At 38.8% G+C, this 26,523-nt stretch overlaps 1 protein-coding gene across 14 annotated transcripts in view; it reads right to left on the bottom strand.

Annotated features, from left to right (window-relative positions):
* The window catches only part of rbfox1 (RNA binding fox-1 homolog 1), a 365,339-nt gene that overhangs the window by 5,703 nt on the left and 333,113 nt on the right, over positions 1–26,523 (bottom strand). For 10 of the 14 annotated variants that reach the window (XR_007881838.1, XM_051386964.1, XM_051386969.1 and 7 more), the window contains 4 exons: positions 23,456–23,588; positions 17,329–17,368; positions 9,331–9,395; positions 704–779 (listed from right to left, as the gene is read on the bottom strand). Coding sequence is in view for 12 of the 14 variants with exons in the window: in XM_051386964.1 (XP_051242924.1) it covers positions 704–779; positions 9,331–9,395; positions 17,329–17,368; positions 23,456–23,588 (314 nt within the window). In the remaining 2 variants the exon portion in view is untranslated. The remainder of the gene's footprint in view (positions 1–703; positions 780–9,330; positions 9,396–17,328; positions 17,369–23,455; positions 23,589–26,523) is intronic. The other 4 variants (XR_007881839.1, XM_051386972.1, XM_051386974.1 and 1 more) reach the window with 3 other exon arrangements.

The following is a 26,523-nucleotide window of genomic DNA, read 5'->3' as shown; positions in this document are numbered from 1 at the left end:
TCTTATTTATGGCTACTACTACAACTACTGCAGATGCTGTACCACACTGCTGTGGTGGAGCTCAGAATGTAGGCAACGATTTCAATTTATCAGTCAATCCAAATCTCGCCTATGGTCATGAGCCCTAGGTAATGAGCATGGATACAAGCAGCCATGTGCAAAATGATTTTCCTTCACTCACAGTGTTTTTTCACCAAATTAACTCTGGTTCTTGAAGCAGTTCTGTTTTAAGCAGAACCACTATAGTCAAGGATGTGTCAACAAGAGAGGGTGCACAACAACCTGTAGAATATGACAGGCCCAAGGCTTAATGGACCTTTTTTATTAGATCCATCATAATATCAGTTTGTTGAGGCTTACAGTGCCTATAATACCAAGACTTGTACTACATTAAAGTAAGGCATTAATTTATAGGGCAACCTTTACTGTGATCATATATCTTTTTATACGTAAAGCTTAATAAGTATGGCCACCAAGACTGAGTTGCCATATTAAATTATCCGAATTATGTTGCCATTGCCGGATTCAACACCAAATACAAGAATTGGTCAGTTTGGCATTGAGATTATATTCACTCCACTCAAATTTGTGAAGCTCTAAACAACAGAAATAGAAGGAAGTGGCATGCACTGCAAAAAGATGCATGACGTGGAGGGGACCAGGAATGGAGAACAGAGATGTGTGGCAGGCATGATAGTCTTACCATGGCACCAACGCTGTATGTGGCTGCTGGAGTGAGTGTGTGGTTATAGGGGTCGGCAGCATATACTCGTCCGTAACTACAGAAACACATGAAACAACAGAGGATGGTTAAGAGACATGTTAATATTGATATAAATATTAATGTTGAGAAATGAGATCTATGAATTAGTGTGTTAAAGTGTACAGTAAATTGTAGTATTAACCAGAGTATCACACATATATTTTTTTAGTTTTTTATAGCACAAATTATTGCTCTGTTAAATCAGTAATGCACAGTTGAAGATATAAATTATCAAGAATTTAAGGGATTATAGCTTTTGACAGAGTGAAATAAAACCAAGTCCAATGGCCTGCTTGGAACAATAATGTGTGTCTGATATGTAATATATGTATGCAAACAAAGTATAATTTCCATGTTAAAATCCTTAAAACGACATCTACTTGACTTCAGGTTTAAGCAACAAACTACACCTCTATGAGTTCAACATCACCACCACTTAACTTCCAACTTGTAATTAAATATTATACTTAACAAACTAGTGAGTATATAAGTCTCTGTGTTTTAATGTCACCGACAACCTCTGTAGGCTCAGTTAGCCACTTGTTGTGCAGCTATGTTTTTCCTCCTTTCAAACTCAGGGGTGGAGTTACTCTATAAATTTAAAAGACGTCATTCTGTGGGAAGCGTGAATGTGCTCGGTGGTTTCCATGACAATCTGACATTTTTATTACAACATCTTGAGTTAGCAGTTCTGAGTCTATTGTAAATTATGAATTATTTTCTGTATTACACCTTTTTTTTGGCCTGATAGTGAAGAATAAAGGCCAGGGAACCATTAAAAAATAATCATCCTCTCAGGAACATTATTATCCAAAACAAGGCAGTCTGGCCAGTAGTAGGAGATATGTGTGGACCAAGCAGCAACCTCTGTGGCTGACAAATGGACCCAACACGGAACTGCCAACAACTGCAGTTCCTTTAACAGCCACTTGAGGCTGGCTTCAGCAGTGAGTCAATCTCTATTAGGGCCCCATATTAAAATCCCCAACTGTACAGCAGAAATAAACATGTTTACAGCCTGGTACAAAAATCGCTTTTGGTCCCTATAGCTAATTTTCCCATTCGTGACAACTGTACTGGGGTGAATTTTTATACAGCTCACCCATTTAAAGGTCCAGTGTGTAACATTTAAGATCTATTGACAGAAATACATTATAATATTCATAGGTATATTTTCAAAAGTATATAAATACCTGAAAATATGAATCATTGTCTTTTTGTTAGCTTAGAATGAGACGTTTTTAATCTATCTCTTCTACAGAGTTTGCCATCTTGAACCACCATGTTTCTACAGTAGCTCAGAATGGACAAACCAAACACTATCTCTAGATAGGGCCTTTAACACACTCTGGTACTTTGAATTATATTAAGGCTTAAATGTATGCATAATTAAGAGCGTGACTGACAAGTGGGTACCATGAACTGCGTCTGTTTACAGTTTCACAGTTTTCATTCAGCCAGTCTCAACTTTACCGACACTGCACCTCTTTGTCCATTTCTGGATTAGCTGGGAGCGAGCGGAATCAGGACTGCCAAGATGGCGACAGTCAGAGCCGACCACACTGAGCTTCACAACGGATCTTCAGAAAACTATGGATGTCACAGGGACTATGTCCATTTTTAAGTGTGCAATCTATGATGTGGACCAGAGTGTTGAGTGGGCCAACATTATTTTTGTTATATTTCTACCTCCTGTGTACAGACACATTCAACTGGGTTGTTAATGAATAGTCTAGGAAACAGTCAAAGGCAATTATCCAAGAAAGAGAGAGTTCATATGATACTGTGAAACAAAAACAAACCACAAAGCCTCATGAAAATAGACTAAAAGAATATAGATTCAATGACTTTTCTATTTTTACAAGAAACTAGACAGCAGCAGTGTTCCAAGTGAGCAGCCATTCTGTGGCCAACCGGTCCCACCCCCCCTCCCTTCCTCCCATCCATGTCCTAGCCCAGTCATGATAAGGGCCAATCAGGGGCCAGGGCCTGTGCCCATAATTGAGCTGATTTGCATAGCGGCCCAGTGGTTGAAGCGATTAGAAGTTAATCCCGATTAGTTTTGGACATTGCTATTCACCATGCAGCCCCCTCAACACCCACACTCAGTCCAGAACTGCGTTTGACCTATCTTATCTCACAGCGCAGAGACCTAACCCATCATCAGTGTGTGTGTGTGTGTGACTGTGTGTACGTGCGAGAGTGTGTGGTAAGCTGCATCTACAACACAAATTCAAATGCAATTTGAGTCAAATGCATTTTTAAAATGACCCTGAGGTGAAAAGATAAACACGGAAACAACATTTCAACATTTTCAGCTGCTCTACAAAATGGTTGGAAGCTCCGTCAAATGCACAAGGTTTTTTGATAGAGTGAATATTTAGGGAAGAAAGGAAGCTTTCCAAAAATTTACAAAATTATACAAATGTAATATTGTCTCTCAACAATCTAAAGAACTGCAGTCGGATGAGGTAAAACTGCATTCTTGGTCATTTGGCAGAATAATAACCTATTTTCTTCTCATTTTGAAAAAATTCCCCTTTAGCAGGAAATAGACACAAGAATTCTGCACATCTGTTTCATAAGGCAGGGGCGTAGGAGTGGGATGAGCATCCAAATACAGAAAAGATAAATTCCTGCACACTGTCTAACTTGCAATAGAAACATTTATTTCCAATGTTTCAGTACAAAATGCCATTTTACCAAATTAAGGTCCTTGCAAAAACCGAAACCTTTAAAATAAATGTTTTTGCAATTTAGACAGTATGCAGGAATTAATCTTTTCTCCTTTTGGACACACAGCAATCACTGTCTTTCCAGCTAACATTACTTCCTGAGAGAAACATAAGCATGTCTGTGCATTTTGTACACAGCTGGAGACCTCTGTGTACTTGGCCACAGTGGTACTTTGAGCTAAATGCTAACATGCTCACCATGGCACTGCTAACAGGTTGATGTTATACAGGGATAATGTTTACCAGTCCCGCTAGGAATTCAATTCAATTTTATTTGTATAGCGCCAATTCATAACAGAAGTTATCTCAGGACACTTTTCAAATAGAGCAGGTCTAGACCGAACTCCTTATAACATTATTTACAGAGACCCAACAGTACCACCATGAGCAAGACCTTGGAGACAGGGGCAAGGAAAAACTGCCTTTTAAGAGGCAGAAACCTAGGACAGACTTTTGTTTGGGATTAGGATGGGAAAAAATTGCAATGCATGTTGTGATGTTTTCAGGCATTTTGCAATGAAATTGCGAAAATGCTGAAACTGTTGTGATTTTTATTTTGTATGATTCATTAGAAATCGAAGGCTTATTCCAACTTATTCCAGAATAAAATTGCACTGTTTGGGATATATCACTGAAGGGGGGACTGGATAAATTGGCTAAAATATCATCCTATGAAAGACTATGTGATAAACTAATAGATAAAGGCAAGATACCCATATGAAAATTTGTGGCAACGTGATGAACAGAGTTGCACCTGTTCCTACAATGATGTAATGTTATGTTTTTTATTATATGTATAATTTGAGGAACTATTTTACGTAACCTGAATTTGATACATGACATATATCATGTAGTATACACTACTGATACTTTGTATAAGGCTCTGTCTCTGTTAAAACCTGTCTTTTTTCCTGTTTATGTTTTAGGTGTAGTTAGCTGTGATATTTTGATGAATGATGTACACCTTATTGGCTGGTTGTGGTGATTGGACAAAGTTGCAAGGTCAGGCAGAATCCACAGGAATTGGTTCAATTTGCATTAACTGTTGCAATTGCAACATTGCTAACATTTGCTATATGATATAAAACATAACCCAAGTTATATAATGTAAGAACTGATATAAAACATTCCCCATGTTCCCCATCTTTATGTGAGCTATAGGCTAACCACGACATGACTCTAACTTCACTCTTAATACACAGAGATGAGATTCTTCTCATCTCACACTCAGAAAGAAAGCAAATAAGAGTATTTCCTGAAATGTTCAAGTATTCTGCTGAAGACAACAGAGTGGTATCACAGGAAAATCTCTCATCTTCTAGGGATAAGCAGATGGAGTGGAGGCAAAATGAACAGGGTTGACCCAGCTACTATTCATATTTCATGTCTCTGTCTCTCTTTCCCTCTATCCCAGTGTATACTCTCCATAAGCTAAACAAGTGTAAAGATCTGTGGATTGACCAGGCACTCTCCAAAGAGAAGATTCACAACACTGTCAATGCCTGTTTTGGGTGGTATTCTTCAGAGGTGTGTGTTGATGTAAATGTGCATGTTTAAGACTTGACAGCCCACAATTTTCTTTTAGCAGAAGTAACATTTTGGGTCACAAAGCAAGTACATTGTGTACATTTTTTGAGGTCCAGACACTAGGATGGCAGGGGCATTCCTTTTAAAAGCAAATTAAATTATCATTGCCAAACAAATTTCCATATTTCAAAAAATGTTGACAGTTTGTATTACATTTAGCACTTAAAGTGGATTGCAAGTGGACTAGCAAAGTTCCTGTTATGGTAAAGGGCAAAAAGTCTTTGCTTGCCCATGTGCATGTGTGTAGTAATTTGTGAAAGCTCATAATGGGCTCGCATGAGCATATCTGCATCAGTGACTGCATTCAATTTTTTACTGGTTTGTATGCCACATGAGCCAGACTGGGTCTGGTCAGGCCTCATGAAAGCAGCTGTTGGTGCTTGCCATCTGTGACCCTCTTGCCATGAACATGACCCAGTGTGGCCCCGCACAGATGGACACATCAAGGTTACACAGGTATACAAGCAAAGTCCCCAATGCCATACCAGACCTGAGTGACACATTCAAACAGTCCTCTTGTAAGCCTTTGCTCACGGTACATTTAAAGCTCCATTAACTGATTGTTTGGCCACTTGGAGGCAGCAGATCAAGTTGAAAACACAACATCTGATATATTAGATGATATGTCCATGATTATCACATCATGGACATATCACCTTATAAAATCATTGGTGAATGTGTTAGAAAACAGTTGCCTATTTACACCACCAGCCACCCTGCCTCTGAGAAATTATGTTTTCTAACATTAGTATGTGCACAATTACTAGTCTGTTAGAGAAATACTAGTTGGTTAAACTATTAATATAAGCCTTAATTGTACAACTCTGGTAAATTACCCTGTACTTGTCTAGTCTTCCAACTACTCAAAGTGCTTTTACACTACATGCCACATTCGCCCTTTCACGAAGTGATGGCAAAGCATCGGGAGCAAGTGTGGTTCAGTCTTGCTCAAGGATACTTAGACATGCAGCGGGAGGAGCCGGGAATCAAACCAACAACTTCCGATTAGTGGACAACCCGCTCTACCTCTGAGCCACAGCCGCCCCTGGTTAACTGTTGCATCTAAGATGTTACACAGACACCCGCCAATAGTGGGAGCAGCTCAAGCAGACAGTCACAGCAGCCCCCCTCCCCACGCACCCAAATATAGTTAAAACAGGGATGGGTGGCTCCTAAGGGGTTCATCAGTGTCAGGTCGTATCAGAAGTAAACTGGCATATAGCAACTCGACTGGAGCAATGTGTAACCACATTCAGCATGGTGGACATGTGGTAGTTTAACTGCAAGGAGAGCAGGCTGCTGGAGCTAGTGCTACTAACGTCGGCCAGCCTCAGCAAGACAAGTTGACATTGCTTACCATCCAAACCCACAGACACTGTGATCCCACTCTGACTATTATTATCTTTTGATTAATACAATTTTCAGATGGCTACAATCCTCCATAACATTATAAGCACTGACTGGTGAAGTGAATAACACTTATTAACTGGTTGTTGTTGACTATTCGTGTTTTCTTTCTTTAAGACTAATCAACTAGTCTGAACAGGAAAACTAGGAAACTAGTTGTCAGGAACATCCCTAATGAATACAACAAGGAAATACTGTTGATTAAGTAACTGCAGTTGCAAAACTGTTGACAACACAGACAACAGATTTCTTGCAACACCATCCAGTCATAGTGACCACAGCATTATTCAAAAGTGACTTTTGATCTAAGATTTTTTGTTAACAATTAACTGAAATAACAATCTTTACCTTACCTTCACCAAAGGTGAAGATGGTTTTGTTGCAGGAATCTGGGTGTGAACTTGGACTGTCTTGTGATGATCTTGTACTTTGTTGCTTCTTGCTTATTACTTAATATTCCTCATGTCACCTTGATGTGTGTCCATGAGCATGTGATGTAAAGGGTTTTAAGAAGGGGAGGACTGCTAGTTTCACCTCTTTTTCTTTAGCCCTTGAACCAGTTTTCAATGTTTTTTTCTGAATAAAAGCACTGATGCAGTGGAATAAATCTTCCAATCTTGGCACTCCCTTAATTCTTTCTTGGCAAATACAGCCAGCGTCATCATTCATAAGCACGATAGCTTATTTTCAAATGAAACTAGCTACTTTCTCTGCTAAAATATTAGCTGCTCTTTTGTCTAGAGTCACAGCCTTCTCTATAATAGTTTTATACCCTGAACTAGATGGATGGTATTTCTGCCATCCAAGATTGTTCATTCAAACTGAGCTCACACAAAAAAAACAGAATTTGGGGGAAGTGAAGCAGGAGATGAATAATGAATCAAAAAGGACAGACATCTGCAAGTTCCATGCAATTATAAACTAAAATTACACACCAGTGCTTACTAATTTAACACAAATTATTCATTGTGTTATGAATATATCTATTATTAATAAAAATGGCGAGGGGCATATAGGAGATAAAACGCCCTCAAATATCATTTCAGCCTAGAAACCACTATTTCAACTCCAAGCCCCTTTTCCAGTGTTCATGCAGCATATTTCCACTAATTAACTAAATCCATGACTCCATGTTGTATTTTCCACAGTGAAGTCTTTTATGGAGGAAGTCTCCAGAGATTTGAACTGTAACCTGCAGTGCAATCCGATGTAACAGCCCTGTAATGAACTTGGTGAAGCTTCTAAAGTTGTGTTTTTGTTGAGACTCTCTCAGGGAGGTATGGATTCAACGATTCAACTCCATTGCCTCCTGTACATTGTGGCGCTGTTACTATGGATACTATTTATTGTTATATTAAATGTATGGGGTCGGGGTCGAGTAGGGATCTGGGTTATCCTGCTCATTAAATAACCAGTGTTAGTAACCAACCCGATCACTAACAGATACCATTGATATTAGTCGATTCTAGAGATTACGCTCCATGACTTTTTTTTATGTTCAATGCCAAAAGGTTTTAAGATTACTTGCCCATGGTAACTACAGTATAGTAGAAGTTAAACGTACTACAAGGAGTTTTTATCTATATGACCAACATAAACAAACAAAACCATCATGGAGAAGTTTGGATATTTCTGCATAAATATTGTTAATGCCTGCCACCGCGTCGGTGTATATTACATGTTTGATAATGTTTATTTATAAAAGAATATTTACACCATGACTACAAAAAAAATTTAAACAGGTGTTTGCAGTGAAATTAATTCGTCAGTATTTAAAGCTGCAGTAGGTAGCTTTTATAAAAAAATATGTTTTTGTCATATTTACTGAAACTTTCACTATATCCTGACAGTCGTACATGAGACAGATAATCTGTAAAAAATCTGGTTCCTCTGGTTCCTCCTAGTGCTCCTAATATAATGGTATTTGAAATAATCCACCGGGCCTGAAAAAAAACAAATACCGACACTTTAGGTTGGTGGCTTGAAGATAGTCTCCCAAAACGTCTATATTTGATGCCCTGGGAATGAGACTCAACAATTAACTGTCTTTCTCAGCTTTGATTGGTTGTTTTTGATTCTTTGAAATACCATTAGGAGCTCTAGGAGGACCCAGAGGAACCTTATTTTTTCACAGTCCCATGTACTACTGTCAGGATATAGTGAAATATTTAGCAAATATGACAAACAGTTATTTTTTCTATATTTTTTTTATTGCCCTTTAATGGGGCATTTTTACCTCACTAAGAAATAAAACAGCATGAATACAGATGTATATTAGATTGTTTTCTTAATTATTTAATTTTTTTTTATTAGGAACACCAAGAGGGCCAAATTGAACCTTATTGGGCCCCATTTTGGGCAGCCCTGGCATAGTGGTTGTGAGACCTCAACTTCATATATATAACTATATTCATATACACATTTTGGTAAGCAAATACAAAAAGGCACACATGAATATTAAAGGACCTACAATTGAAACATATGCATACATTTTGCTCTGCAATGCAGTCCGATAGTGAACAAAGCCAGTGTGGCCTTGGCAATTAAATGACCACTTTACCATCTATAGCTCATTATTTCCTGTCTGAACATAATAATAATTATAAGAATGAATCTCCTGAATGTGTCGGTGATGTCTTAAAGTTATTTTTTATTTTTTTCCTGGCCTTTTATTGCAGTGACAGCCGAAGATGGACAGGAAGGGGGGGCAGAGAGAGGGGATGACACGCAGCAAGGGGCCGCAGGTCAGATTTGAACCCGGGTCTCTGCAGCGACTCCATACATGGGTCACCAGCTCTACCGACTGAGCTAACCAGGCACCCATCGGCAATGTCTTACCTGTCACTGTATGCAGCAGCTGTGGCAGCAGTAGGCTGGGCATATCTGTAGGCAGCGTAACCACCCTGGAGACAAAAGCACAAGCACACACACACACACATTCAGAATTGTAAATATTCTTCTCTAACAGTTTTCTGTACTTAATGACACAAACATACCAACATTAAAAAACATAATAAACATATTTTCGTCTATATATGAGATACTAGCATCTTAATACTGATATTACAAAAAATATATAATTTTATAATTTCTAAACTTTGCTTGTACTATTTCTAGTTGAGAGCATGAATCCCAAATGTCTGTAAATATTTTTGCCATTAGCAGTTGCAGCATAAACACACATATACATACACATACTGTATGCAATATGTAATTTTTTCACTTGACAAAAATGTGTTTCACATGATGATAAATTAATGCTGTGAGACTAAATATACAACATTAAGTATAAAAACACTAGAAGCAGCCTAGTTTTTTATTGTAGACTGTAACTCGAATTGTTAAAGCCACTTCCAGAAATAATACTGATCATGTGCCCTCAGTGTTCTCAATGGTAGCTACAGCCCTGGTGAAAGCAACCAATTAGCTCCCTGAATTCCAGAAATGAACCTATGGCTCACTGCTGAGCCCACTGACTGAGCCGTAGGTCAGTATGAAAATAAGGAAATAAAGAAGGATGATGTTGACGGCTTGCGCCAAAAAACACGGCATGCAGGAAGATGTATATAAAGTTATAGTGGAGGGCTGTAAAGTAAAAAGGACTTCCAAGGAAGACTAAAGCAAACCCAGCAGAGCAAATGAGGAGCACAAAGCAGCTCGGTGGGTGGACACAAAAACATGAACTCTGGCCCAGTCTGATTTAAAAACATTACAATAGCTCTGCAGGAAACCCCACCTTTGTAAATGTGGTGAGTCTATCAGATAGTGCAGGTGGTGATTCAACACTCTGAGAGTGTCACTTTGTTTTTGTACCGCTGGATAATCTGAAGCTGGAGGTGAACACACGGCTGGATACAAACTGTGATGTGGTTGGCAGTGAGAGCCGCTGGCAAAGCTGACAATCCCACAGGTTTCCTTTGCAATAATTGTTTGATTCACTGTCCCCATGCAAAGCACATAGCCAGAGGAACCTGATTTTTTTCACAAATGATCTGTCTCATGTACAACTGTCAGGATATAGTGAAAGTTTCAGCAAATATGTATATATATATACTCCTGAACAAAATCTTAAGAATATATATATATATATATATGTGTGTGTGTGTGTGTGTATATATATTATTATATTAATTATTATTTTAATAGCTTTATTATTTTTTGCTAAGAACAGTATAACATTTAATTGGACCATAAAATGTGTTATGTGGGCATAAGGAACTGAGCAAGGACTATGTGAGCCTGAATGCTTATAAATGAGAAATGAATTATAAATGCTGTGTGCAGTGTTAACAGACCAGTAGCATCTAGTGGTTCAGTTGCAAATTACAATCCCCTCGCCTCACCCTCCTGTTACAAAGGTGTAGGAGAAACTGCAGTGGCTGCAAAAAGGGCCAGCAAATGTAAAAACTACAACATCACATCCGTATTGCAATGAATCATTGGTAATTAAATCATCCGAGTTAATATACGTTTGTATTAGTTTTTATTTCTATTTTGTTTTCAACTTTTGTTTTCAATTCAGTTTAGTTTCAGTTAGTTTCCAGACTAGGTTTGCTCGTTTCAGTTTAGTTTATAGTGTTTAAAAACGTTTAGTTTCAGTTAAGTTTTTATTAGTTTCAGTGTTAGCTAAAATTATAATATGGGGGTTTTTGTCAGAATAGGTATTACAATACAAACACACTAACTCACAGCCATGTACACATCCCAGCCTCAATAAACATATACACCAATGCATCCTCATGCCTGTTGTGTTGACAAATTTGACCAAATTGACTAACACTAAATACATATGTATATTTTTATTTTTATTTTAGTTCCACAATATCATTTCAGTTATCATTTCAGTTAGTTTACCTTTTTTTTAAGTCTAGTTTTTATTATTATTTTTCAGTTAACTAAAATTATTTTTCACACCTAGTTTTAATTCTTACTTTAGTTTTATTTCAGCATCTGAACAGCCCTCAGTGCTCGCAGACTTCCAGAGAATGTGCCCATAGAAGAGGGGGTTATGGCTCTGCTGCAGTCCACTTTAAATGCTGGCTTATAGACATCTAATAAGAAGTAATATTTGTCTTAAAGCATGTTTAACTGTATATGCATCTGGCTTGTTTTGTTTTCATGTGAATTTGTTTCTACGTTACTCCTTCACTAAGCATTCTGTGTCACTCTTATTGATGCCACTTTCCCTTCAGTGTGTGTGGGAAGCTATCTGCAGTAGTGTTTGTCAGCACTATGTAACACTGTAGTGCTGACATAGTGCTGCATACTGCATGGATGGTAAATGGACCTGTACTTGTATAGCGCCTTTCTAGTCTTCCGACCACTCAAAGCGCTTTTACACTACGTGCCACATTCACCCAGTGATGGCATCGAACAGAAACCAACATTCATACACATTCACACACTGACGCACGGCATCGGGAGCAATTTGGGGTTCAGTATCTTGCTCAAGGATACTTCGACATGTGGCACCACGAGCCAGGGATCGAACCCACAACCTTCCGATTAAGAAACAACCCGCTCTGCCTCTGAGCCACAGCCGCGTGACAGGACTGATTAGTGTCAGCATCACAGTTTCATCTAATACACTCAGTGAGTCCTGCACTGTCTTCAGACCTGCCAGATCATCTCCCTTCTCTACACATCACAAGCACTAATTAAAACACACCATCCATGCACACAACACACACACACACACACACACACACACACACACACACGACATGCCAGTAGCAGGGAATGCACACAGCATTTCCATGTTCACCCAAATTACAAATAAATAAATAAATAAATAAGCAAACATACAATGGGAAGCTGGGTGGTTTCTACAGTTACATAAAAATCAGCAAACTTTAAAGCTTCACAAACTTATATTTTATTTATATATTATATTTTTTAAATGTATTGTAAATGTAAATGTAAAAGGTATAAGGGCTGTATTCAGACCAGCCCTCCCATTCTTGTGAGTGGAAGCTGCAGTGGATTCCATGAAAAACAAGCTGAAAAAATGCAGTGGAGAAACCGAAACAGAATCAGCTTTTGGAGAAACACAACCCGACATCACGCTGCGGTGGCCAATCCAGCAATCAGGACAGTCAGCTTAAAATATCACCAAAACTAGCCAAGCATGTACTGTAGCATATATAAGCCCTCGTCAGTGTACTAAATCACTACGAATCATTCATTAAAAAAAATTGTTCAAAAGATTCAATCACCAAATCAAATTGTCACGTTGTTCATGAAGGATAAGCAGGTGAGTTGGTAATTTTGCTTGATAAAGATACAATGGTGATGTCACCCACTGGTTTTGTGGAGTGCCATTTTGAAGCCTCGAGTTTAGTGTTATGGTCATTGCCATGACAGTTTGTCTGAGCCCGCAGAGGTGACATACTGCGTGTTGAGCTGCACTCATTGGCTGCGCAGTTTCAATTCATAGCAGGAAACAAGGTGGTTGCCGGGTCACACACAATCTCATATTACAGCTAAACAGTACATGAAAATATGTTGTTTACACTCTGTTTATAGAGACAAAGCTCTGATAAACCAATTATACACTACCTACTCAGCAGCAAACAACAGGCAGACACAGTTAGAGACTAGTTGCTGAACATAGTGGAACATTTAGCAGTGAAAGAGAGATATTTCCCTCAAGAGTTGGTGGAGACCAAAACACTGCTAAATTCAATTTCAATTCAATTTTATTTGTATAGCGCCAATTCATAACAGAAGTTATCTCAGGACACTTTTCAAATAGAGCAGGTCTAGACCGAACTCTTTATAACATTATTTATAGAGACCCAACAGTACCACCATGAGCAAGACCTTGGAGACAAGGGCAAGGAAAAACTGCCTGTTAAAAGGCAGAAACCTAGGACAGATCCTTCGGCTCTAGGTGGGTGGTCGTCTGTCTCGACATCTGTAAATGAGTGTATAATCACCTGAAAAGTAAAATAAATAAGAATCGTAATAAGAATGAACTGTTTCTGTTTCTTCAGCAGTCAAGAAGGGCTGTATAAATGAATGAATATGAGTGTTTTTTTGTGCATTTTTTTACGGCCACCATTTTCTCCTTCACACTTTGAAAGTCGAGGGTGAGTTGCAATCTGCAACTAATGTGCTTGATGCCGCTGAATCCTACACACTGGTCCTTTAAAAGTGACTTGCAAAACAATGACTTTGTCCAACCTCTGGTTTTCAGCGTCCTCTAAAAAGTTGCAGCATTTCGGCACATGCTTATATTTTCCTATTCACAGTAGTACTGCAGTAGTATTCCCTTTGTTTGCTTCTTCAGATGTTGCAGTGCACTGAGGTAAAACTTTAGGAATATTCATCTGTCTGTTTATTTATTGCATCTACCACTTTCGTATTGTGTCTTTCATGTATTACTCTATTTTTGTCAATGTAACCAGTTACATTACAGCTTGGTAGTCTCTGTTTTCAGTGAATGCCGGCACACTGTTGGCTGTAACTGGCACATGGCTAAGAAGCCCTACTTTAATTTATCATAAAACAAAAGCCATTTTTCTCTCTTCCAGGCTCAGTGACAACTCCAGCACTTCTCACATCATTTCACCTTCCACTCGTCCATGCACTACGACTTAGACAGTATGTCTGTCTTAACATGAGCAATGTATTATTACCACTATAAACTGTGGAGGCGAGTAAGTGATACTTAGTGCGTGTGATGAGGGCCATGGCAGGAAGATGAACAGGTTGGCCTGTGTTAGTCACCAGCCACTGTGGACTGCCATTCCTGACTGAATGACTAATGGCAACCCTGCAGCTCTGTGTGCACGTGCGTGTGAGGTTGTGTTTGGAAAGGAGGCTAATAGTTTGTGTGTGTGTGCATATGGTCAAGGTTTGGCCACTCCCACACAGGGAATGTTCCAATCCATCATATTTGCTGATTCATTGAAGGAAAGAAAAGCCGAGCTTCTCCTGTCTGTCTGTCCATCCATCTTCTCTGACTTTCAGTATTTTCAGCAACATGGCAGCAGGCCCACACTCATGCTGTGGTACTGCCTTCAAGCAGCTAACTACTACTAAAGTAAATGCCTCAATGGCAACAGACAACATTCCCAACTTTAACAAATAAAAATAGTTTTTTAAAATAATGGCTGATACTTGTAGCCATCTTGAACAAATTAAAACCGTTTCCTGAAAATGGTTGGGTAAAAACACATTGGGGAATACTGGATGTCTTAGGTTGGCCGACCACAACGGCAACACAAGCAATTTTCATTCACAATTTGTTTTCCACTGCCTTATACTTTTTTTATACCATTTTTGTTCATTGCTATGAAGCTACCATCAACAAATCTGAACATTTCCTGCAAACATGTAAGTGATGTGCTTTACTGACAGCAGCTTAATAGTGATTGTGCACATTCATGCATGTGTAGTTTAGCCATCCACCATAGCAACCGGTTGTTACTCCCAAGTCATCAAATACTGCCTCTTGGTAGGTGGCCCTCTGCTTCCAAATTTGATGCTGTAGGTATTCCTCTAACATTATTTGTGGATGCACCAGCCATCGAAGTCAGGTAACATTGTGTAAAGAGCAAGAAAGTACACATATGGAGGTGGTGGGGTGGATGGATGGCTCAAATAGAGGACTTTAACCCAGGATAATGCTGCTGGTGTCCCATGTGAAGCCAAAAGTAGAGTATGTAAATGAATTCATCAACCAACCCTCACCCCTACGCCTAACCATTCAATTATTATACCTTTGTTATGTCAGGTATGTTCAACAAGTTACACTTTAGGTACGTAACATATCTTATGATCTTTCCGTAAACCTAAGGAAGTAGTTTTTGTGTCTAAACCTAACCAAACTGCGACTGCTTTTATAATGTTAACCACGCAAGTTTTATTTTGAAAATCTAACCGGACATTGCATTTTTTAGTTGTGTGTTCCACCATGGAAAAGGAATTAGAAATAATGGCCACGACTAGCAAATTTATGGTATTTCCTTTATTTTATCCACATTTTCCAATAGCCTGAACCTCTCTGCTATGGCTAAGCTCTTTTTGTGTCTTATCTAATCTGCTATTTGAATTGACTGAGCGCACTTCTAAAGTACACCTCTTTCAATAAACCTAAACAGCATCAGGGGCCCTTGATCCCACTGCTAATGAATATTAAATGTTCTGACTGCAGCATCAATCCCTGTGGCAGGGGCATGGGGGATAATGGGGAGGCAAGGAGGTTGAATGTTATGGGAGCTATATAAGCACCTCCTCCACACAAACACACACACAGTGCATCATTAGTCTGTATCTTCCTGAAGCCTCCATTGTGTGTGCTTGTGGTTCTATTGTTCACCATTGCAGTAACTATTACTGCTTGAACACCAGTGTTTTTGCATGTTTTAATAATAATGCTGTTTGATTTTTAAAACCACGCTGATTTCTGTTTTTTTGTTGTTGTTTATTCAACCAGGCACTGTTAGTTTGATTAGAGCAATATAAGCTCACTTTTTCGTAAACTATAATTTTGTCTGTTGCAACTAAATTCTTTGACACCTGGTCTTGAAGGACCAGTATGAGTATGATTTATAAATTATTAATGCCTGCCCAACTTGTCCCAAGCACAGTTTTTTCCCATTTGACATATAAGTATTATAATTTAAAACTTTTCATCTCAGCTATATATTAACTTACATAAAGAACCAGGGAAGATGGAGTAAACACAGTCATGTTTTGCAGCCTAAAGCAGTTAAGTGTACATGATTTGTGTTAATTGACTAAAATTTTATACATTTAAAAGATTATTTTTGCTTCTCTTTAATACGCATTACTGGCTTTTTGTAGTTTTAAAAAGTTTTAAAATCTCAGGTGTTTGAGTATAGTTTAAGCATTATTTATTCAGGGTCGGTATTTGACGACCTAAACAATCAATTATCTTTCTTGGCTCTAAATGGTTGTTTTTGTTCAGACATGGTAAATTCTTGCAAATGCAACTAGGAGCACTAGGAGGAGCCAGAAAAACTGATTTTTTCACAGATTATCTGTCTCACGTTCTACTGTCAGGATATAGTGAAAGTTTATGACAAAAAGTTATTTATATAAAAGTTAGCTGCAGCTTTGAATGTACCTAAAATATGTTATATATGTATAAAATCTTAATTGATATTTCTGTTTTATTTGCTTCTAGCTGCTTCTGGCCACCAAGCAATGCACATAAAGTTGATCTATGCGCTCCGATGGCAAAAGGTTGACCACATGATGGACCTTGAATGACAGACCCCCATTTGCCCAACGACTCAGAAATGCAAAGAGAAATGTAGAAGAAAACATAGAAATAAATATATACGTTTTGGGAAATAACAAGGGGGGAAATACAGAAATAAATATATATAATAAATATAAATGAAATGGGAAAGTAAATAAATAGCGGAATTAATACAAAGGTCAATTAACACAGATTAAAACAGAAATATCCATTTATGCCACGTATGATAAATTAATTAAAGCATTTAATGGCATATTAATTAATTGAGTCATGTATTCATTTATTTTTTATTTTGGCAGGTTCGGTCCTCCACAGAGCAGTATATGTTTTTGCACCAGTAAAAAAAAATGTTTTCTTTGCCTCTTGGTTAGAGTGCAGCTTGTGCCTGCTCTCAGTGCCTGTTGAGGTTTGTATCTCTATTGTCTCTTTGCTGGGGCCATAATCTGAGCATGTTAGCAGTTATCTGCCCCTCCCCCGAAGCTGAAGGTGATGCCGTGTATGAGTATGGAGGGTCGCGGATGCTTGCATGTGCATAGCCACAGGGCAGAGACCACAGAGATGGCGGTGTAGCATGCAGTGTCATACCAGTAAATAATACTTACATAAATATCTGCACCATAAAATCCATCCTGGTAAACAACACTGCAGAGGATGCAAACACAAACAAACAGACAAACAAACACAATAAAACAAAAACATCCATATTAGTGCATGTTGCGTGCAGGCACTGGGTTTGCTACCAACCAACCCCCATCTCCACAATCCAAAAAACAACCCAAAAAAGACATAAGAGGGGCAGAGGCAAAGGGGAAATACAGCAGGCACCCCTCGCTGCACTCTAATGGCTGGGTAAGGAGGCTGGGAAGGTCCAAAAACACTTGTTTATGAATATTACACAGCTAGTCCAATCAGCAGCATTCAATTTAAACTGAGGCTCAAACATTTCTAGCAATGCAAGCCAGTGGAGGGAAAAAATATTCCCCATGCCATATATCTATTATTAATTTAGATTAATTTTAAAATGACATGTTAAAAAAAAGGAATTAATTGAATGATCTGTTATGGCCATATTTTAGACACGTAAAAAAAACACGTATTTGGAAAAATGTCTGAAGATTTGTAAATAAAACAATGTATTAATTTCTAATGCCACCTTTAGATATTTCTATTCAGTGCTTTACTAATGTGCCTCAATAATGTTTTTGAGTTAAAATATCTTCATTTGGTGGCTTTTCCAAACAAATATTGACAAATGTGATTGTGATTAAATCAGCAAATATTTCTGCCACCAAGTCTCAATGCCACCCTCTGGACATCTCATGAACATTTCTCTAGATCTACAGGGACATGGCTATCAAATGTGCAATATTGCAGATTAGAAAGGTATTTTGAGGATAAGAGAGTACAGAAAATGTAAAACAGATGTCAAGCAGTTCAAACTTTTGTTTTTGGGAGTTTTAACTTAAGCTGAATTATGGAGGACAGGAGGATTCAGCGTAATAGGACATCAGTGTTAATGTGTTGTTGTCAGCAGCTCAGTTGGGGCGTCTAGCATGAAGCAAGATTAGTGGGTTAGTCAGCTATCTTTGGGCTTAACTTGGGTTTTCCGGTATCATGAAGCCGGCTCATCTTTAACTGGGTGTACACCACCACAAAAGGTAAACACATAGGTACATAAGTAGTGTTTAAAGTAAACATGAGATGTTCTATCTAGGGCTGTATATTGGTCTGGCGATACGATACGCATCATTTTTATTTTTATTTACCGTTTGTGTTTAATGTGTTTACTCTAAAAATACAATCTTGTATCTTTTATTTCATCTATCTTATATCTATGAATGTAAATTAATATATTTTTGTAACTCTTTTATATGAATGGAAATGAGCACTAATACAATTATATATTGAATGTATAACTTTCTGCAGCAAAATAACAATGATGTAAACAAATATATTAATAAGTATAATATAAATATTTCAATTTGTAGGTAAATAAAAACAGAAGAATTTTGTTTTAAATGTTTTGATGTTGTATCTGGCAGAGAGTGTCTGCAGCTTGACCCTTTTCTCACTTTTCCCCTACTTCCCACGGCCCTGGATCACCATGGTAACCTATGCTGCACGGCTAACCTGCTTCAGAAGATCTGTCTGCCAGCAGCCCGACCGCCGTCCAATCAGCTCACTGGAAAAAAGGAGTCATCGTTCCTCCGGGATTGACTTTAAAATAAAGTGCCAAGTAAATAGGAGTTGGAAGTGGGGTGCTGTGATATGAATGCTGGAGTTTAAAAAATAGAAATCTCACAATCCTTCTAATTTTAATCATTCTAAAAAGCCCTTTGTAGTTAAATCTGTCTTTTGCGAGCTGTAAACATGCTTCCTGAGATTAGAGCTCTAACCTTGGCCACCCACAAATGATGGAGAGGGACTGAATTGGCACGTCCAATACAGAGAGGAACAGCTTCCCCAAAATCATGTCCCCCCACTCAAAGATAATATATGAAATATAGACTACCAGTCAATAGTTTGGACACACCTTCTCATTTAATGGTTTTTCTTTATTTTCGTGACTATTTACATTGTAGAATCTCACAGAAGGCATCAAAACTATGAATGAACACATATGGAATTATGTAGTAAAGAAAAAAGTGTGAAATAATTTTAACACATAAAAATATGTTTCATATTTTAGATTCCTCAAAGTAGCCACCCTTTGCTTTGTTGACAGCGATGCAAACCCGTGGCCTTCTCAGGTTGGTACACAGCTGACAGCCCTATTTGACAACTGTTAGAATTCATATTATGGCAAGAACCAATCAGCTAAGTAAAGAGAAACGACAGTCCATCAATACTTTAAGAACTGAAGGTCAGTCAGTCCAGTGGTCACATAGCTGCTAAAAAACCACTACTAAGGAAAAGCAACAAGCAGAAGAGATTTGTTTGGGCCAAGAAACACAAGAGATACATTAGGACATTAGACCAGTGGAAATCTGTGCTTTGGTCTGATGAGTCCAAATTTGAGATCTTTGGTTCCCCCCGCCATGTCTTTGTGCGACGTAGAAAAGGTGAACGGATGGTCTCTACATGCATGGTTCCCACCTTGAAGCATGGAGGAGGAGGTGTGATGGTGTGGGGGTGCTTTGCTGGTGACACATTGTGATTTATTCAAAATTGAGGGCACACTGAACCAGCATGGCTACCACAGCATCCTGCAGCATCATGCCATCCCATCTGGTTTGCGTTTAGTTGGACCATCATTTATTTTTCAACAGGACAATGACCCCAAACACACCTCCAGGCTGTGTAAGGGCTATTTGACCAAGAAGGAGAGTGATGGAGTGCTGCGCCAGATGATCTGGCCTCCACAGTCACCTGACCTAAACCCAATCGAGATGGTTTGGGATGAGATGGACCGCAGAGTGAAGGCAAAAGGGCCAACAAGTGCTCAGCATCTCTGGGAAGTCCTTCAAGACTGTTGGAAAACCATTTCAGGTGCCTACCTCATGAAGCTCATCGACAGAATGCCAAGAGTGTGCAAAGCAGTAATCAAAGCAAAGGGTGGCTACTTTGAAGAATCTAAAATACAAAACATGTTTTGAATTATTTCACACTTTTTTGTTTACTACATAATTCCATATGTGTTCATTCATAGTTTTGATGCCTTCAGTGAGAATCTACAATGTAAATAGTCATGGAAATAAATAAAAACCATTAAATGAGAAGGTGTGTTTTGACTAGTGGTGTATATATATATATATATATATACATACAGCTCTGTAAAAAAAAAAAAAGAAGTATAAAAACCACTGCTGTGGTCATCATTATCCTCATTGGAATCAAAAACTGACTATTGACCATGCCAAAAGAGTTGAAAAGAAAAGTTTTGAGTGAGGAAAAGAAGGGTTCAGTTCTGGCATTACTGGCAGAGGGATACAGTGAGCGTCAGGTTGCTTCCATCCTTAAAATTTCAAAGGCGGCGGTTCATAAGAACAAGGTCAAGCAGCAGACATTGGGGACAACAAAGTTACAGACTGGCAGAGGGCAAAAGCGACTCTCCACTGACTGGGATGACCGCCAACTCATTCAAATGTCACTCAACAACTGTAGGATGACATCAAGTAAATACAAAAAGAATGGCAAATGGCAGATGGGGTGAAGTGCACGGCGAAAATAGGCTCTTAAGGGCACCTGGTCGTCTAATGGTTAAACGGAGACTTGGAGAGGCCTAGAAGTCACAGTGTCTCGCACCTACTGTAAAATCCACCAAAGGTAAGCCTTAAATAAGGCCTTATTTGCATATTTAAACAATTTCTTTGAAAAAAATTTAAAGAATTTCAGAGAGATTGTAATACAAGAAATTGTGTTTGTTTGGCAATGTTTCTTAGTGATATCTATTAGTTAAAACTATTATCACCAGTGTTCACCTGTAGTGTCTCCCCTGACAAAAACACATCAACAGTTATCTGAGAGCACTTTAGGAAAATCCAGGCGTTTATCTTTAAACACATGGTTCCTCACCTTAACACTGAGTGCTGGGGATAAGGTTGCTGAAACAGCGCAGGACAAACACATCTGATCATATGTCACTACTCTGTGTGGTTCTCTACTCTTGTCTAATGATATGAAAGCACTGTATGACCAGTAGTGCTAAGAGCCTCCCCCTCTCTCTTTCTGTACATGTGAGTGAGAGAAAAGCGTTCCTCATCCAGCTTCCAATAAAACGAGCAGGATGTCAACACTGCATTATGATGGAGCTCCCTTTAACATGAACAGCTCCTCGGAGGACCAAACTTCCAATTTCACCAGCCAATAGACTGCTTTTACACCATTCTGCTTTCTCTGATAATCAATAGCTTCTCAAATGTCAAGATGTCCCAGAGAGCTGTTGGACTCATTAAATGTGTTCCATGGGACTGCAGAAAAGCTACATGCACACATTGGCTTAATGATATTATAGGCTGCTGTGTAAGGTCCCCCTACAGACATGAAAGAATATTTTATGAAAACACACACACACAGACACAAAGCAAACTTGGTTTCCTTGCCGTGTCACTGGATTTATTTTGAGTCGTCTTGCCGCCACTCGAGACAGTTTTAATAAAAATACATCACGGTCCACATTAATAATTCACCATCTGACTGCCACCGGGGCAATTAAGCGGTGCAGCAGCGTTAATGAAAGTACAATCTGTAGCACATATCTCTTTGTCAATACCATGCCCTAGTGTTCACCCAAACATCCATCTTCCTCATCCTATGTGATGGGTTTTCTTCTATAGAGATGCTCACAGTGACAGTGTTCTTAGTGGGTAAGGTTCTATTCATTTCTCCAACAGAAAGCCTTTGGAAAACAGGAACACACCCACACATGCTTAAAAAAAACCTGTACAGGATGGAGAGTGTTTTTTGCATTGGGTTATCTCCATTTTTATGCACTGATAAAAAATCTACCATATATTGTCTACTAGTTGCCTCTAAGCAGGCCTTCATTTGAAACAGGCTTGTATTGGTATTGTATTGTATGGTAGGAAGCTGCTAAGAAGCTGCTTCCCTTTGAGTTTTATGTTGATGCTGTTTTAGTCGACACTTCCTCCATGTTGCCTTGATGAAGTCCAATATAATATATTTTTACAGCATGTTATACTCACCACTCTCTACCTGCCTGTGCAGGTAGTGCAAACATCTGTATGTTTCACATTAAAAAGCCTCCCATTGAACTTTTAATTTGAAAAATTTGCAGCAATTGATAAAATGGAGACAATTGAAATGAATAGTGCTGTAGAAATGCATATTATGCTCAATTATGCAAACCATTATAGCATACCATACAGTGTCTGAAAACTGAACTTTTGGGGCAAGAATTAAAATAGTTATTTGGACAATTATTTCACAACATAAGTGCTCTTTACTGGTGAGTACTGGCCCATTTCAGGCACTGGTTTTCCATAATTTAAGCTTTGACTGGCTCTCTTTTTATTATGTCATCTTATTACGCTTTCTTCTTCTGCTATTGAGCCAAGACTGGAGAATTTGCACCACCAACTGTTTATTTTAATCCACTCAACTCCTAATATTTGCATAATAGTAGTAGATTAAATCTCATAACGAATTTAGATGAAAATTTGCACTACATTTGGATGGAAACCTAGTGTCAGCAGGAGAAAAAACAAGTCCTAAATCCTTAAATAGACTCCCAGCCAGCCTCCTTAGTGTCCATTTGCTTGCAGTCATAAAGAGCAAAATAAATAAAAAAAAAGAACCAACAGAATGATAGCAAATCAGATCTGACTGCCCACAATGCACAGCTCTGTTTGGCTTGCCTCCAGATCCTTCAGCCATGGAAGACCAACCAGAGCTGTAGCCGGGGCTGGGAAGATGTTTTTTGTTTTTGTTTTCTTTCTTCATTCTTATTTCGGCAACTCAGTTTAAGTTAAAGTGGAGGACCTCCCATTCCACCATGTACACAGCCTCGCTCAATGACATCACAGTGCAAGGCCAAATTGACAATCATTTCCCATGAGTCCGTGCAAAGGCACATGTCTTGGAGCATGCCCGTTGGTTGATTCGGCATGCTGTGGAAGTGTGTTATCGCTGTGAGGTGAGGCTGGCATGCACTGCTCCACTGACTCTGAGCACAGAGATTTAGGACTTGCCATTAGATAAGGGAAAGAGAGAGGGAGAGACCAAAGAGGGAGAAATGACAACAGGACAAGAGCAAGAAAGGAGGCTTACCCTCCGTAAGCTGGAATGTGGGGAGGCGGAGCAGCCGCCCTGAATGTGTTGTAAACGGTCCGTCCTCGACCTCGTAGGTGGGCTCCTCTGTACGCCGCTGCTGCACTGGCTGCTGGATAGGGAAAACCTGGTACTGGAGACAGAGAACAGAAAACTATGTTACAGTTTCTCTGAAAAGAATGCACAATTTCCACTTGCATTCAATGCGTGATATAGCACAAAGAGCTGTACACCTGTAGTTGACATTAGCGTTTGAATCCTGGAGAGAATGTGTAAAGTAGTCCAGTTGTGGAAAAAAAATGTGAGGAGAAAGAAAGAATAATGAGAGAGAGAGAGAGAGAGAGAGAGAGAGAGAGAGAGAGAGAAATGGCAGTGGAGTGAAGCTATTGCAGTGGTATTGTTATTAACTTATCATTAATCTTAATGGGGGACGACTGACACAAAGCTTAATTTGAGAGCTGGGGTGAGTGAAGGTTGAGAGGGAGATCGAGGTGCCATTTCCAACCCTAATTATACATCTCTTCAAAAAGGAGATCTAATAAAATGGTAATAGAAACAGTGAATCATTCATTGACCTGGTGAAAAATGGAAGGTTTGAGCCAAAGGATAAGAGTTTCTCAAAGAGAGACAAGGAGTGAAGTGAGGTTAATAATTGTTCCTATTCATCTTTTGTCACCTTGATTTTAGGACCAAGTGGCCTGGCTACCCTTAAAGTCACACTGATGACTCTTTCCAACACTACTTCACTCTGCTCTTGATACAGCTTAAATGAAAAGGAGTGCTAAGACTTTATAGATAGAGAACAATTTAGGATGTGTTAGGACTTAAGACTGTAAGTATTTAAAAAAAAAAAATGTTAAAAAAAAAAAAACAATGTATAGATTCATAAAAAAGAGACCCTGCAGCCCCCCTGTATTCTTATTATTTAGCTGTCTCTGGGGGTCAGCCTTTGGGCAACTCCCAGGGTGTGCGGTTATTACTCTATGACAGTGGTTTTCAATTATTTTCTGTCATGCCCCCCCTAGAGGACAGAAATTTTTTCACGCCCCCCTGAATTTTAATACTATTGAGAAACTGATAATATTTATTTATCTGTACAAACCACTGTATGAGTTGCTAGCACCAGCATTCTGCATACAATCACCTGATTATCAAAATAGATTAATAAAATGAGCTGAGATAACATCTGCAACAACTGCAACAACAATTTCCAAGTTCAGTTTATTAACTCAATTTGTAACATTTAAACAAGACTGCTCAGTCTGTGTGATTCTCTAAACAGAGAAAGTGCAAATGATTCACTGGGATGTGCATTTTTATAGACTTAACACAGTAACATTCAAAACCTTTTTTAAATGTAAACATTGGTCACTTGTCAGCTTCATCAGCTTATTCCTTTTCAAAAAGGTATATGACTTTATAACATTTGTTTTTTTTTTTGTAAAATTTGCAACAATATTACTTATATTTAACATTTGTCTGTTAGATGTTCTGTGACTTGTTCTTGGAGGTCGTCTGAAATGTCAAATATACGTCTCCCGATCATGTCATTAGACAGAGGGACAGTATTCAGTGTCTCTTTTCTCACCTATGATTGTGACCATGTCCAATGCTGCCGGAGTATTAGCTCCTCTGCTATTGTGTGATGGTTTTTTGCACCTTGCGATGTGGCGGTGTTTGTACGAGGATAACGGTGCGTTTTTATATACTGATGCTGCGCTCACTAAATGACTGGCCTGTTGGCGATACTCATCGAGTATCCGATGAAAAAAGTCCAGTGGCTTATTGACATAACTGGGGTGTAAGGTCTCCAGGTGCCATCTTAATTTGTTTGGTTTCATGCTGTCCACTGCCAGAGTTTTTAAACATAAAACACACAGGTCTTTCCTCATTTCCGACCGTATTCACGGTAAACCCAAAGGCTATGTAGGCTTTGTCGTATTTCCTGGTCTTATTAAGTTTATGCCGGTTACCGTCACTTGCTGTTGTTGCCTCTGAAGCCTCCTTGTTTTTCTTTTTACTCCTGTCAGAAACTTCTCCATCTCTCCTCCTCCGTCAGTCCCCCCTGCCTGTCGCGCCCCCCCTGACATCTCACTGCGCCCCCCCAGGGGGGCTCGCCCCACTATTTGAGAAGTACTGCTCTATGAAAACATAGCGACCAGGTTACATTGCTGTCTCTTTCCTCTGCTCTTTGTCTGAGTCATGGATGTATAAAAGAGCTGCAGGCCAGTGTGTAATGACCTTGATTGCTTCCGACAATGGACTTGTCTCTGTACTTGTATTATTAGATCTTAGTGCCGCATTTGACACCATTGACCATAGTATTCATTTACAGAGACTTGAGCATCGAATTGGCATTAAAGGAATCGCCCTAAGTCGTACTTATCAGATCATTCTCAGTTTGTTCACGTTAACAATGAATCTTCCATAAATACTGCAGTTAGTCATGGAGTTCCACAAGGTTCTGTAGTTGGACCAATTCTATTCACTTTATATATGCTTCCCTTAGGCAACATTATTAGGAAACACTCCATTAACTTTCACTGTTATGCAGATGATACACAGTTATATCTATTAATCAAGCCCAATGAAATTAATCAATTATCTAAATTACAAACATGTCTTATGGACATAAAAACCTGGATGAGCTGCAATTTTCTGATGTTAAACTCAGAAAAAAACTAAAGTCTTGTACTTGGCCCCAAAAATCTGAGAGACTCACTGTCTAAAGATATAGTTACTCTAGATGGTATTACCTTGGCCTCTAGCACCACTGTCAGGAATCTTGGAGTTATCTTTGATCAGGACATGTCATTTAATTCCCACATAAATCAAACCTCTAGGACTACCTTTTTTCATCTACGTAATATTACAAAAATGAGACACATCCTGTCACAGATGGATGCAGAAAAAGTAATCCATGCATTTGTTACTTCAAGGCTGAATTACTGCAATTCCTTATTATCAGGTTGCCCCAATAAGTCCATAAAGACGCTCCAATTAATTCAGAACGCTGAAGCACAAGTACTGACAGGAACTAGGAAAAGAGATTATATCTCTCCTGTATT

The sequence above is a fragment of the Dicentrarchus labrax genome, unplaced genomic scaffold (assembly GCF_905237075.1).
Source record: "Dicentrarchus labrax unplaced genomic scaffold, dlabrax2021, whole genome shotgun sequence".
Taxonomy (NCBI): domain Eukaryota; kingdom Metazoa; phylum Chordata; class Actinopteri; family Moronidae; genus Dicentrarchus; species Dicentrarchus labrax.
Note: the sequence above shows the minus strand (reverse complement) of the source record. Positions and strands in the feature narration are given on the sequence as shown.